The sequence below is a fragment of the Sycon ciliatum genome, chromosome 1 (assembly GCF_964019385.1).
Source record: "Sycon ciliatum chromosome 1, ocSycCili1.1, whole genome shotgun sequence".
NCBI lineage: Eukaryota > Metazoa > Porifera > Calcarea > Leucosolenida > Sycettidae > Sycon > Sycon ciliatum.
Window position 1 is genome coordinate 20,045,187 of NC_088643.1, and position 16,058 is coordinate 20,061,244.

General features: G+C 46.3%; 2 protein-coding genes across 2 annotated transcripts in view; one reads left to right on the forward strand and one right to left on the reverse strand.

Moving 5' to 3' along the window:
• Positions 1 to 1,071: 1,071 nt before the first annotated feature.
• Positions 1,072 to 6,977, reverse strand: LOC135817194 (uncharacterized). The gene is made up of 2 exons (XM_065330327.1): positions 3,167 to 6,977; positions 1,072 to 2,354 (listed from the first exon to the last, which is right to left on the reverse strand). Exons 1-2 carry the CDS (start codon positions 6,733 to 6,735, stop codon positions 2,123 to 2,125), a joined length of 3,801 nt encoding a protein of 1,266 aa, XP_065186399.1. The 5' UTR covers positions 6,736 to 6,977; the 3' UTR covers positions 1,072 to 2,122.
• A 5,061-nt stretch (positions 6,978 to 12,038) lies between these two features.
• LOC135806890 (high affinity copper uptake protein 1-like) overlaps positions 12,039 to 16,058 on the forward strand; it is an 8,461-nt gene continuing 4,441 nt past the window's right edge. Inside the window, exon 1 of the mRNA XM_065321054.1 lies at positions 12,039 to 12,365. The gene's annotated coding sequence lies outside the window, so the exon portion shown is untranslated. The remainder of the gene's footprint in view (positions 12,366 to 16,058) is intronic.

Here is a 16,058-nt window from a genome sequence, read left to right on the forward strand (position 1 = left end):
GTTAGTTGCCACAGCGCAATCATATACTTTGCCGCTCACTGCTGGAGTTCCACAGTGCTCTCATCTTGGTCCCCTTCTGTTTGAACCTCTCCATCAATTCGTTGGCTGCCATTCCCAGCACCAGTGATCTCACCCTGTTTGCTGACGACTCCAATATGGTTTGTGTGACCGCTCCTACCATTCCTATAGCCACTCACATCAGCTCCCTACAACAGAACGTTGACAGATGCTTACAATGGTCCGAAAAAGCTGAGGCTCTGTTCAGCACCACCAAGCGTGCCCACGTACCATTTCGCAGACCCATGAGTACAGTACTAGGTCGTAATTATGGAGCTATAGTGATGCATGATACGTTACTGTCTCAGCCTTCTTCACATCGACACTTGGGTATCATCCTGACCCCATCATTTAATCTTACTGCACACATATAAAGCATTATCAATCAATTCCGTGGCCGCGTATTTCTCTTATGCCACGTGTCAAATTTTCTCCCTCACTGTACAACGAATTTACTGTATAAAGGCTATGTCCGTCCACTTCTTGAATATGCTGTCCCCATATGGATTTTTCCCTTAGTGTAATACTGTCAGCAACGCTTGACAAATTTCAGGCTGTAGCAGCAAGAGCTTACCTAAAGAGTAAACGGAAGCGTCGACTTCCAGCATGTTTTTCCCGATATCCATCATTGTTGCAACATTTCCCTTTTTCCCGATCCTATAGTTGTCGCTATGATTCTCCCTAAGTCTGGTACATACTTCACTCAATCCCCTCTATTTTGTCTAAGTGTTGCCTGGAATAAGCTGCCAGAAGAAATCCGCTGTCTGACATCCGCTAGCCGATTTTACTGTTGCTGGGCGTAGACACTATCTGCATCACAAGTATTCTGTGCAAGGTATACCAAATTTTAGCTTCTGCTGTTCCTGTTGGTATTATTTTTATTTTTTCACCTTGTCATATCCCTTCTTCCCTCTCTCATAACAGCTTCCTTCACTTCCTTTCCCCAGGAGACTCCCTTTGATAGGCATCCATTTGCCTCTGGAGAATCCTAGAAAATATAATATCAATCAAGACTCAGATGGAGAGCCAAGGATTAAAATTAAAGGACCACAATGTGACATGATCACTATTGTTGTAAACGTTGGCTGAAGAATAAGACTCTTGTTGGTCAGCATGCAAGCGGATATTAGGAAGAACTAGAACTAATGGCGTGAGAAATAATCGTGAGTGGGTCAAGCATCAAGTCGGCAGGAAAAGCGCCAGCTGTCCCGTAGGCAGTAACACACTCTACCAGTGGAAGGCGAGTTTTCCACAATGGTAAATGGGTGAGAGTGTGACACTGATTGTGTAGAACGTGTATGACCACTTTCCCCACTGCCGGTCAGGTGTGGATAATCGACTCCTATCAGAATGCAGGAAAACGCATGGATCAGCACAATACAGTTACACTAGTTGCGTGCGTGAGGACAATGCTGCAAGAACGCAACATGGAGAAAAGCAGCACAGGTGGTGACAAACAAGAAACGGCAGACATGAAGCCAAAACGTGCGAACTGCAACACTGAACAATGCATTAATTTCAAGTATAGCAACCTGCAACAGTGGAATACCGTAGTATACCTAATCAGGCTAATGCCAAAGTCAAAGCCACATCACGTGACATGTTAGGTGCCAAAACAACAACTAAATACGCAGATAGGGGTTTTCCATTTACATCTACTTTTTCTGTGATAATGATAGTGACATTCAAAAATCCATGATTCCGTGCCAGAGAAAAAAGGGGAAGGGGCTGCTGGCATGTGACGCGTGCAAATAGTCCAACACTATCGTGACTTGGACCTGATCTCCAAGCATGCATATAGTGAGAGTTACCTCCGCTTCAACAGACATACACGGTTGTCAGTCAAGGTTGGGTGAAGTGGCTAACACATTGTGATTTTGTGTGCTTTGCTATTATAAAGTAACAGTTCGTGCGTCCTGGCAGGATGCGTGATCATCACCACGATACACGCAAAGCCATGGTGCACGCTTGTTGAAGACCCAATGCACCTTGTGAGATTCAAAATGGGATCTAGTTGCGAGGTGCACTCCTGGACTACAAACATCCGTACTGGTGCTGGTTCAATTCAAAAGGAATCCAATTGTGAGGTCAACTCGTGGACTACGCGATGCATAGATGGTCGTTCTTCAAGATCCGTCTTGATGCACTGTTCAGCAAGATGACGATATGCATAGCGGATGCTGGGTGGAAAGATCAGTTTGCTACCACCTGCAATTTCATCAAGTACATCATCTGAGTTGTGCAGATGTCCATAGGGTATCTGACGAGTGCTCAGCTCCCACATCACCACGCCAAAGCTGCATGGAAATAAAGAATGTGAAGATTAGGGGATAAGAAGTGTACGGAGGTTCAAACATGCATAGGGTTTCAGGTGTATTGCCTTGGAAACTCCTGGCATGCTTACATGCGTATCTGATTTGCTTCCAGAAATATTTCGAGCCAAGATGGACTAGACCTCGGTGGGGCAGAGGTGGTTAAAAGTTGCATCCATAGTAGGAGGAACCTGGGGTTCTAGGGCTGAGCTCAATTTGGGAGCTTTCAAATACAGGTCAAAATGTCCCATGCAAATCCAGGCTAGGTAGGGATCATTCTGGGAGTGGGAGTCCTGGGGGCAAGACAGAACACAAGGATACAACACTCCTTTCTGGGGTGCAATGGATTATTTAAATTTATTATTATTTATAATTGACATGTATTTAATACCCTACATGCATGTACATGTTTGCCATCCAAGTCATTTGCCCTTGGCTTGGATATACAGTAGATCAGATCTTTCAAAGCAAAAAGGTGGATATTTTTTATCTCCTGGACCTTGGAAGTGTCAATAACTCTGCTCAGAATGTGGAAACGAAGGTTGAACTATACACATCAAAGTATCCTCTAGTGCTTGGGTGCCCAAGTCAGCACTGTGTGTGGACATTGCACATCTACAGGGCTGGGCTTACATGAAAATAATTTTTAGATCGAGCTCTCACAGGTTTGCGGATATAAGCAGTGTTCTGCTTTTGTATTTATATTACTTGAAGGATTCGAGAGGCTTTGCTTCTCGGGAATCTTCTTAAAAAAGTATAAAATTTATTCTGGGTCTCAATCTGTTCTTGATGCTTACCTGTAAACATCGTGTTTCTCCGTGTAGAGATTCTTCTTGATAGATTCAGGTGATCTCCAGCGATCAGTGCCTACTCCACACGTCATTCCAATACGTGATGTCATACCCTCTGTGTCTCTATGCCTGTCCTGGCAGGGAGTAATACCAGGGCTGTCATCACTGAGCACTGTGGTAGCTAGAAGGGGTGTTGTCAGCAGATCAGATTCCTGGCTTGTGAAGGATGTAGTACGTGTAGGACGATCCATTTCTCCGTTCGCAGCACTGGGTGAGGTCTCCTTTGGATCAGTGTTAGCCCGGAGGATTGCAAGAAATCGTGTTGTCTCCATGTCAGCTACTTTCACCACCCATTTATCACTGACCAGCATGTTGGCTGACTTGATATCACGATGAATTCTTGGAGGACTTGTACTGTGCAGGTACTTGATTCCACGTGCAGCATCCAGGGAAAAGCGAAGGCGATCGATGTGTTCAATCACTTTGGATTCACCATGGATAACATCGTAGAGTGAGCCTCGTCTTAAATACTCCATCACCAGAAAAGGGCAGCCTGATCTTTTGTCCCTTCCAGCTCCCAAGAACATGACAATATTGGGGTGACGTAAAGTACGAAGAACTTCAGCTTCTCGGATAAAGGCGTCATCGGGTGATGCAGTGGCAACGAATGTTGGTAGTCGTTTAACCACAACAGTGATATCGCCTAACTCTGCTAGTAATACTTTACTGAATCTCCCAGTAGCGAGTTGTTTCTTGATCTTCATATCCGACCAGGCAATGTATGTTCCATGATCAAGTTGACTAAGTTTTCGTTTGGAACGGTAGAGGTCACGGTTGGTCTTGACTAATTCAAGTTCCTTGGCATTGAGGGCTCTCCTCTTCCTCAAGAACTGAATGAGAGCAATGGTGAGTATAGTTAGAGTGGACGTGAAAACAAGAGCTGCCATCAAGGCCAGGTAGATGGATGGTGTCTTGCAGTCATCATCGGGAAGATATCCGAATTGGCATACACAGATATATTTGAAGTTGACTTCGTCGACGATACAGTTACCATGGTTACAGATGTGTGGCTTGCACGGGCCCTCGGGTACACAATGACTGGATGCCACACTGCTGGTTGTCAGTGATTGGTTGCATTTTGTACATTGTTGTTGAAGGCTGGCTGAGTAATACCCAATGGCACATGGGTGGCAGGTGTTGTTTTGATCTCGTTCATGTCCAATAGGACACAGTCCAGTGGTGTTGAGAATACTAAAGTGGCTAAGTTCCCTGGGATTGATTACATCGCCACCGAATACCGTATCACCCAGTACAGTATGACCCGATATTATGGATTGGAAGAATCTAGTCCAAGTAGCCACCGTAGAAGTGACATTTGTTCGGAAAGATATCAGTAATGCCCATTTAGCTGTTGTCACCCTTGGACCACGACCTTCATGTTGCTCACCGCCTAGTAAGATCAAATCAGAGTTGAAATACGACAGACTGTGACCAATACGAGTAGGGATGCTTGGACTAATGAGGATATCGTGGACCAGCACTTCGCTCAGTGATCGTATACAAAGGAACGTGAGCACAGAAGGTCTGAGCACAGGAGATGTTGGATATGCTCCCCCATATAGAATAACTCCGCCATCTGTAGGTGTGGCAGTGTGACTGTATTGTCTTGGGAGATGTCCTTTCTTGACATGAGCTGTGAGGTTGTGCCATCGGCCTTGACATTGATCTTCATCATCAACGATGAACACCCATAAATCACCTAGGATCCTGTCGTGATGTACTGAGCTTGTCTGTTCTACATGTACATGTACGCCACCGTGTATAATCATGGCAGTTGTGTTGTATCGGTATGAGACGTGTCGCGCTCTGGCAGTGGGAACGTTGCCAGTGGTGAAAGTAGCTTTAGTCCAGAAGTGTTGCTGAAGGTTAAAGCACCAGGGATAAGGATCCATCTCAACACGAAAACTGAGCACACCTACACTTGAACCACCGTACAATATGGCGGTGCTGTTTGTCATTAAGGTAACAGTATGGAAGATGCGTTGAGGAATATCAGGCCCAGGCCTTGGGTGAAAGAGAGTGTACCTAAAGCCCGTCGTTCCCGATCGTGTTTCTAAGATCCACGTAGACATCGCGGAAAATAGCGCGGTGTTCCCAGCGGATCCAAAAAACACATAAGTCCGTGTCCGAACTGTGCTGGTGAGAACCAGAATGGCTGGCGTCGTGGCAGCGCTGGTAGTTGCAAAACCAGGAAAATGCTGTGGCATTTGTGCTTTTATGTCAACAAAATCCAACCGTTGAATGGTTTTGTTTGCTTCATAGACTTCTGAAATGATGGTCTTTATGATCCCGGAATTTTTCCTCACAAGGAATACATTTCCCTGTCCGAACGACAGTTGGAAGGTGTCACCAATAGAGAAGAATAAGGAGGATTGTGGAGTAAAGGGCCTTGCGCAGTTTACTGCCGTTTCCCCAATACTGCAAGAAATCAATAAACGTGACCAAGACCAATATATGGTCACCCACCTTCGTGATGCCCGTACATACGATACGCTCTCTATACGTTTGACATATTCGCTCGGTCCTGACAAGTCATAATGTATGGTATTGGTTTTCAGCTGGATCCAAGTTGACGTGAAAACGTCGAATCTCTGGATAACCATGGTGAATAGGCTGGTGTTTGCTTTAGGGCTTGCATATTGACTTATCCCGCCGAAAATCAGTATTAAATTATCGTCATCAGGGTAGAGTCCGGTGAAAAGTGAACCTTTCGGTTTCTTGATTCCGCTCGTCTGAACAAATTCCCACTCCCCGGCCACATAATCCTGTACAAGAAGACGATGCAAGCTACTAGACGATTGTGCGCAAAGCCCCTTGGATCGAACAAAGACTTCCCACGAACATCCCCCCAAGGATATGAGGTAGAACGTGGATGCCGACAGGTTTAACTTTCTTACCAGCAGACTTGGCACGGGAATGGTGATTAGAACAGATCCAAAATTGCCGATGTGGTTTTTCCCTGGTGTCTGGTCCGCTCCAATGACTCTGGTCTTTCTGTCCTGGTACACCAGAAGCAGGTTGGCACATTCACCAGGACCAAAACCGTGTAGAATTACCTGATGCTTGGATGGAGACACAGCTATGCTCGGTATACTGAACGGCGAAGAGGAACACCTCGGTCCTATTGTTGAAACCAGGTTAATTTCACGCTCAAACAATCGCCAGGTTTGACCTCGCATATAACTTATGTCGTACACTGCAACATCCAAGTACGTTGATATATTAGATACCTTTTTGACGATGTACATGAGATGGAGAGTGAACTTGCTTCGGTTGTTTTCTCGGAACATGACGGCCTCGTTGAGAAGTTTCGGTGCGGTGTTGGGCCGGCCAAAGTACATGTTCGGAGTAACAGGTTTAATTGGGAAAGCTGTGACGTATTTCAGCGGATCACCTTGGTGTGGGTTGGCCAAAACAGCCCAGTTGAAGACTGAAAGGAAGATGGCGACGACCAAATAATATCTGATCTGGTTGTGCCTACTCCCTTCCATGACTCTAGCTGCACCTATCGTCATCACGTCAACTTGCAAGCAGGGAGAGGAGAAAGAGTGCACTAATTACTTGAGTTACAGTAACTCCCTGGCTTTCAGCGTACCGTGTTAAATACATGTGCAGTCGTAGCCAAAAACTTCAAGCCCACTACTAGCTAGTAGTCAAAATAGTGGAGCTTCCATTTCCACATCGTGCACAGTCTGTAAGTCCAAAAACTCATCCGAGGGTCGCAGGTGCCGCATGAGCCTTGGCGCTGCTTTCAGCTCACGGGTAGGATTTCTTTGGCCACGACTTTAGCAGGAACGCTGGGTACGTGCAACCCGAAGGAGTCACCCCAACAACCGTTCGTACCCTCGAGCCTCCTCTGCTGATTTAGCCAAGGAGTTGAGGGCTGGTAGAGCTGACTATCACTACACTGGTACAAGCACGCTACCCTAGCGACATCACAACACTAGCCGAGACGGAAAGGAGTTTCTGGACGTCTGGAACCCATATTCTCCTAGGGATCCTCGTATCGGATGTAGCGAAGTGTTCGACTGAACGTGCAGTCCAAAGAAGTGCTGAGTCTTTTCATAGTACGTTGTGGCGATGACCGCACCTCCGGGAAGTGGCATGTGGTTCCCAGGACCACGCTGCACACCTGCGGATTTAGTCGAAGTGCGTCATTCAACTGCGTCATAGAATACTTTGTTGAATGGTGGAGTGCATATTGCAGGACAACCATCGATCCACCGGTATTCATTTTATCGAAATTCCAACTGTAGTACTATTCTATTAGGGAGGTTTAGTTACACGTAAACTTCATGCTACATGATTGTATATGCACCGACGTTCGCGATGTTGTGTTTAGTATGGTGCGTTTGCTTCTACGAACAGGATTAAACAGCTGATGCGCATGGAGCAGCATTATGCCAACCAAACGGTACTCCAGAAACAGAGTACGTATGTACATTTAGGGGAAAATTCACAATTGGGCAGAACTTTAAAATAAAAATTTCGATTCCAGGGATCGAAACTAACTCGTACAGCTGGTCCATAAAAGTTTATTATTATCCCGAGATGCATGTACAAGCCACTGACGTTGAGGGATAGCCCATTCGCCTCTGACACGACAACTCCACAATACGCTCTCTGCAACCCACTTCCCTTGAGGATCACCACCATAGTGGCTCCGGGACAATTCTGTCTCGAGTCGGAGGTATCGATAACGCCAGACCGCCACGACAGCTGTTTCGTTCCACTACTGAGTCCTGACATTAGACTTAGAGCTCATCAGCAGAGGTACTGGTACATTGCAGTACATGAAGATAAAAAATATATAAAAATTGGTTTGTTATATTTTGCTTTTTCTTTAGTTGTTGCCAGGGAGTCGCATAATACGACTCCCTGGTTGTTGCGTCAGGCCAGTGAAATCATGTTCTGTGATTGCCCGTATAAGAGGCGTTAAAAAAAGTACATGAAGATAATGAGTGTGTTTGAAAAAGAAGTGTGGCATGTCCTAAAAAGTAAAAACTGAGGTGAGATACCAGACAGGATAATGCGAACGCGATAGTCGACTCATATGAGTCATATGAGAATGCAGGAAAACGCATTACTGTAACACTACAGTGCGTGCGTCACTGCCGTCAGGACAATGCTGCAGAAAGAATCACAAGAACGCAGCATGCAGAAATACAGCACATGTGGCGACATACAGTAACGGCAGGCTGGCAGACATGAAAAACGTGCGAACTGCTGATTTTAAAACTACATGTACCCGAAATTTTGGTATGGCAACATGCAGTAGTGGGACAATATACCTAACGCCAAAGTCAAAGCCATAATTATGTAACTTAGGTACCAAGATAACGACATTCTAAATACACAGAGAGGCGTTACCTTTCCTGTGATAATGATAGTGACATTCAAAGATCCATGATTCCGTGCGAGAGAAAGGGGATGGCATGTGACGCGTGCAAATAGTCCAGCATTATCGTATACCAATTGGACCTGATCTCCAAGCATGCATATAATGAGAGTGACCTCCACTTCAACATCGAACTACACGGTGGTCAGACAAGGTTAGGTGAAGTCACGGAGAGAGAAAGAGAGACGGAGAGAGAGAGAGAGAGAGAGAGAGAGAGAGAGAGAGAGAGAGAGAGAGAGAGAGAGAGAGAGAGAGAGAGAGAGAGAGAGAGAGAGAGAGAGAGAGAGAGAGAGAGAGAGAGAGAGAGAGAGAGAGAGAGAGAGAGAGAGAGAGAGAGAGAGAGAGAGAGAGAGAGAGAGAGAGAGAGAGAGAGAGAGAGAGAGAGAGAGAGAGAGAGAGAGAGAGAGAGAGAGAGAGAGAGAGAGAGAGAGAGAGAGAGAGAGAGAGAGAGAGAGAGAGAGAGAGAGAGAGAGAGAGAGAGAGAGAGAGAGGGAGGGAGAGAGTGAGAGGGAGGGACTCTCAGAGAGTGAGGGTGAGGGAGAAAGGGAGGATGGGAGAGAAAGTGACACAGCCTGATGTGTTGATACATGTACCCGCATGTCAGCCATTTTTGAAGCATGTGATGAGCAATCCACGTAACCATGACGTGTAGATTGATTCCTGCTTCAACTGTTTGTGCCAGTTATTACTATTATTAGTGGCCCATTTAATAGCTTCATGTAACTACACCTGGGAGGGAGCTCATCTTCTCTAGTACTAGATAAATTTCCTCCCGTGCTCGGCTTTCATTGGATCGTGGTCGGAACGCAGTACGCGAGAGCAACACACGATCATTCTAGAATTCTCTACACTACAGTCTAGTCTAGACTGTAGTGGGTCTCCCTCTGGCTCAGTTCAGAAGGAGTCCCCTGGCCTGGGCCTGGCAGGGGCGCCTCGAGGCTGGTCATAGACTAGACGTCTAGAGCCTAGTTCTAGTACTAGTACTAGTACAGTGGATATCGGTTATAAAGTCATCGGACATAGTGATAAACCGGCTATATTGATACAAAATGAAAATATCAAAAGCAAAACCAGAAAAAGCCAGTCAAATTATCATTATAACCAATATATCGTATATAGCGATAAATCGGCTATAAGGATACAGAATCACCATTCAAAACACCTCTTTGTGCAGAAAAATTATCGTCTATAGTGATAGCAACACACGAGTGTGAGGCATTGATGTCTCGACTTGGAGCCACATGTGTGTTGTCATAGGGTATTCTGGTCTGGTGCTTCCTGGATGATGCCTTTGGGCCAAGAAGTTCTTCACTCTAGACTGGAGAAGGTGCAGTAGCATCCATCACGTATCAGTACGCTACATTAGCACGATCGAGTACCCACACGTGTATAATGTGTATGTATGACGCGCGCAGTTGAAAATCGCCTGTAGTGATATACCGGTTATAGTGATAAAATGTGAAAAATCAGAAGGGCACGTTATAACCAATATCTACTGTAGTAGTAGAGGCGCCTCTACATGTGTACACTACATGCTACAACAGTCAGTAGGTACTATACTACTAGGTGTTGCTCCTCGCGTGCTGCACTTTTTAAAATCGTATCAAAATTAGTTTTTTTGTAGTCTGGCACTCCGTCCACGATCCGACTGATACGTATGTATTACTGCACAAGGACCAGTGCAATACCGGCCGATATCTGCACGAACGGCGAAGCCGTAAGTGCAGATATCGACGCCGGTATTGCACGCGTCCGAGTGCAGTAATACATTTATCGCACCCCTGCCACCACACAGTCTGTCACCACACACTTGTGTGTGTGACTTGACACGGTCTGGTGCAACCCTAGCATGCTGCATGCAACCCTGCTATTATTTCACAGTCATACAACACAGCACAACCAGTCGCGTTCATTTTTAGAGGAACACTACTTTCGAGCAGCTGCTGTATACACTCCCGAGAGATCATGGAAGTAGCGGGACAGCTTGCTCATGTCGTCGTCGTTGATGGGGTGTTTGTGCTCCACCGCTTTGACTTCTCCCCGCTTTCTTTGACTTCAGGAGGAAAGCCTTCAATGCAATGTTTGCGTCCTTGAACGCTGGGTCACTGTGGACGTTCATGAGCCGCTTCAACTCGACTAGCTTGCGATGTATTGCGGAACGGAAACCGAGCAAGCTTGATGCAGAGTAGAACTTCACTCCAGCTTTCTTCGGACGGAATTCGACGTATGCATGTCGCAGAATGTAAGCTAGGTCGCTTGCCGTAACCGTACTCAGGTCACAGCGACGTCCTGTGTCTTTACAGTACTCGTCGAATAAGCGGAGCCATTTGTCAGTTGCCTGCTCTGTGTTTTTGTTTTTCTGCTCAGAAACGAGGCTGTCGATGGCGGCGTCGGACAGTTTCTCAAATCGGCTGTCGACAGTCTTCTCCAATACTTGGGCGTCTGCTGTCTCGACTCTCACGGAGCTTGTGAAGTGACGCAAGCCGGGTCCACATTCGCTTCCGCGACAGCGTCCTCGACCAATTATTATTTGGTGTGCTGCAGCAAGTCAGCAGCGACTGCTTGGCGGAGCGACTCGCAATATTCCCCAGTACACCGCCAGCCAATGACCAGAGGACAATTATGTGGATGCACTGCAGTGCGATATTGCACCCCGGCGAGTGAGCGTGCAAATAACCTATATGAGTATATCTGCACGCTCACTTCGAAGCGAGCGTGCAAATAACCTATATTTGCACGCTCGCTTCGAAGTGAGCGTGCAAATAACCTATATTTGCACGCTCACTTCGAAGTGAGCGTGCAAATATAGGTTATTTGCACGCTCACTCGCCGGGGTGCAATATCGCACTGCAGTGCATCCACATTGGCTGGCGGTGTACTGGGGAATATTGCACGCTCAGTAAGGCCGCTGATTGGCTCAAACCATGGAGACACTCACGTGGGGTGCGATAATACTACTGTCGCGGACATGGAAATCCAGTCGATTGACCGGGGGCGGCGCCTCAGAACGCTGCATGCAGTGCACAATCATGATTGTTGATCCGATGGGACCAGCAGTGCATACTGCATGCGTGTACTGCTTACCAACGGCTGCATGGCCAGCGCCCTGGGGCCGCTAGACGAGCGACCGGATTTCCATGTCCACGACAGTACTAGTAGTAACAGGGATCTGATCTGGTGATGTACTGTGCATGTCATCAAGTAAAAGGTGATCTATGACCGAAGCGGCGAAAGCGAAGGCTACATAATACTACGACTACGTACGAGCTCGATCGTACTAGTATAGCACAGTACCCGGTCTCAAGTACACTCGTCGACATGTCTGCAGCTGTCAGTGTCAGTGCACACAATTACATTAAATTTTACGTTTACGTTTCAATTATTTTTGGTTTTGTAGTCGCTATGCATGTACGGCGCGGGCGGTAGCTAGCTTCGCATTTGCGACAGCTTCAGCACCTGCCTGCTACAGATCCAGTCAAGCCACTTTCAACTATCACTTGAAGTACAATGTAACTACAACAAGACATTACTTGATAGAGTTCGCATTGGTGTGCTCCGGCAGCTCATTGACATTGTACAGTTCCTGGGCCCTGTTTTCGAGTTCTAGGCAAAGACGAGGTTTGGGATAGTTTTGATTTCGCGCTTCGGTAGTACTACTAGTGTGTTGTTGTCGCGTGGCACTGAGCAGGTCGTTGGCTGCGGAGTGATAGGAGTGACTGGACATTGCACCGGACACCACCAGATCAGGTACGTAACGTCGTTGCTAAAAATAACAAACTAAAACAAGTACCGGCAGTACTTCTTTACTTCCAAAGTATTAGTTAGTTGTGACACGAGAGTCGCGAGGTGTCATGTGGGATGTACAGACTCAGTAGATCTACTCAGTAGTCATGGTAGTGGAGCACTCTCGTCCAAGGCTTAGCTGCAGGATATGGGTGGAAGTGGTGTGACTGGTGTCGATGATCGCGTTTCCGGGCAGTGATTTTGATCCTACATCATGTCTTATTATGACTGTGTTGTTTGCTTGACAGCATAGTCAAAGGCTGACGACAACATCATGTTTTCAACCAACCTTGCAAGGCTTATCTACATTGTAATACGGATTACCGTATCATTATTATGGTACAGTAGGCTTAGGCCAGCGGTGCAGGACCTAACAGTTTGAAAAGCTCCCTACCTATCAAAGTACTACTAGTACAAGGCGACCACTCGGATAAGGCGACCACCTGTCCTGAAGGACCACTGACACCAGGACCAATCGATGCTATTTCCAGTCAAGTGACCCTCGATAAGGAGACCACCAGTGACCTGGTAACACAAAGACCACGTTTTGAAGGTCCCTTGAGCGGTCGCCTTAGACAGGTTTCACTGTCCGCAAACAATACTCAATAGCATAAGTATTTCAGAAGTACTTCGAAGTACTACTCTTTAATCTGTACTTTATAGCCGACGTACTTGGTATCCAAATCTGTACTTTATATCCAAAGTCGAATGACTGGAAAGGGATATACAGGGTCTTCAAAAAAGTGCTTTTTTCTTTCGTAGAGTCTTTCACTCCTAAACTGTTCTTGTCCAGTGTGGAGTGCTGTACTACTACTACTAGCAATATATCTGGACTACTACAGTGCAAACTAGGGGTGAAACAATTATACCGAATATTCGAATACTCGTTTGGATTTTTCAAATATAATCGTACTCGGAATAAATCAGAGTACTCGCTCATACATGGTACATACATTTACCACAGAAGTCTGCAGTTTCAGAGCAGCAGTCAGCAGATATTGATGTGCAGACTGTGTGGTAAACATTTGTACACGAGTAGAGAGAGCCCAAATGACCCACCAACCAAAACACCCGAGAAAAGAACTACCTATCGGTTCAATTAGGGTTGTATCATGTGATTTTTGAGGCGGTTGGTGTGCGATTTTTAGGATATCAAGAATACTCGAATACTCGAATATTCGATCGGAGAAAATCAGAGTACTCGAACTCGGGATCTCAGTGCCAACTTTCACTCCTAGTGCAAACCCATTCCTAAACAAAATCATCGCCGAAGTCGCAACCTCTACTTCGTACTACAGTGCTGACCAAAGAAATCCAACGTCATGAATAAAGACGAGCCGGGCGCTACGCAGCCCTAGCACTACACATACTGGTCTGTGCACTCGAACGCGGTGCTGCTTTATTCATGAGGTTGGATTTGTCTGATATACTGGCTGTATATCTGTTGGCCAAGTCAGCCAGATGCAATGTAGCATAGAGCTAGAGGTTCATCCCCCCCCCCCCCCGTGAGACTGCAACTGAGCATAGATTAATGGTCGGCCCTGTAGCTGACCTGGGGCCAAACTACCTCTCAGGAGCTGACTCCGGACCTGACGTGTTTCAAGTGTAGTATAGCCCCTGGTGGAACTCAGTACGTTATATCCAGGGTACTTGAGAGCGGATTACGTTATATCCAGGGTACTTGAGAACAGTACGTTATATCCAGGGTACTTGAGAACATGTTTACTCACAACACCAGTCAAAAGTCATGTGAAATCATGAAGTATGAATCAGGGTATCCACAGGGTACTAGTACTTTACACAGAATTGTTCTACTACACACACACACACATACACACACACACACACACACACACACACACACACACACACACACACACACACACACATACACACACACACACTCACACACACACACCATTGGACCATTGGACGCCCATCGCCGGAGGCGATCATAGCGATGCTACAGCAGAAGCCCGTATGATAGCAACTTGTGCTGGAATTGCACCATTCAACAGCTTGCAAGGTTGAAGAATTGACCGCCACTATTCAGCCTGGTCCACACCACACAGCTATGAAGTGGCTTTTTTTCTGGCCAGTGAATCCCTACTTTTTGGTCTTTTTTATTACACACGCACGCGCGCGCACGCGCGCACACACACACACACACACACACGCACGCACGCACACACACACACTACTAGTATCTTCTAGAACCGAGAAAACACGAGCACTCATCACCAGCTACAACCAACAGCCACTGCAACAGCTTTGCAACAGCTTTCTAGCATACTCGCCTCATTTGTTTTCACGCACGCACGCACGCACACACACACACACACACACACACACACACACACACACACACACACGAAAGCCTGTGTTTACTGACCATCCCACTGTGCACAGAAAAACAGTGGTTATAAACAAGTGGTCTTTATACACAGATGTCAATACTGTAAACACATACTTATACTAGTATGTTTGGAGGTGCATTAAAAACTTTTCCACAACGAGAAATTTGAGTACCCTCGGTTGTTATATGTGGCATTCTCAAGGAACTAGGACGGGGGAGGGGGGGGGGGTGCATAAGTGTAACGTACCTCCTTTTCTGTAAAATACCGAGAGAGTGACCTGTCTCGCCAGAGCGCCCCACCTTGATTACATTTTACAGCCAGGGAAAGGAAAATCGTATGGCAGAGACTGAGGGTGCAACGAAGTTTGTACGGTGTTAGAACTAAAGTGTGCTAAGGTAGGTCACAATTATTAGCATTCAATTTTCTGTGTGGAGCTCGTGTCCGCTCGAAGGTAAATTGAGTGCATATTGACTGCACAACGTGCAATGTGTGTACAAGGTTCGTGTCGTACGACCTACAGACAGGACACCACCTCCACAATACGACCACAAAAGGACGAGATGGCGGGGCGTTCTCGCGGTACTTTACGGTTATGAGACCACCTGTTTCAAGAGACAACCTGTTTTATAGGACCATTAACTTACACATGTATAAGACCACCGCTTTCTGAACGAATGTCTAAGACCGTATATTTTATCAGACCGTTTATTTTATCAGACCGGTGGTAGTTTCAGACCGGTGGTAGTTTCAGGATGTGCCAAGCCACCATGTTGATGCATGTACCTAGACTGTGAACCCTGTCTAACATGACCGCTCGAGGGACCTTCAAAATGTGGTCTCTGTTTACAGGTGGTCTCCTTAGGCCAAAACAAAAAATAGGCTTGTTTCCGGTCGGCAACCCCTCAAAAAGGAGACTCGGTCGGCCGGAATGAAATTTGTTTGGATACTTTTTTTGGTTCTTCAATCGTTGTTGTATTGATGGACAAGATCACCTACACATGTACATTGTACATATATTACTATCATGGCAAGGATCAATGTCAAAGTTGACTGACTCACTGTTCTTATACAGCATGTGGTGTATTCCTGTTTTCGTACATCCTGAGAAATCAAGCAAACTAAAAAGTTCGAGTCCTTCCAGCTCCGTTATTCTAGCTCGTATCGACCCCGGAGGTTTTCGAGCCGACAGCTGAGAATTTCTGCTACCTTGTAGGTGTTTCGATTGTGGAATTCGGTTGAGATTTGACTGAGTTATGACTCGTTGAGTGCACTTGCACACATGGCATTGCCACCGTTTGGA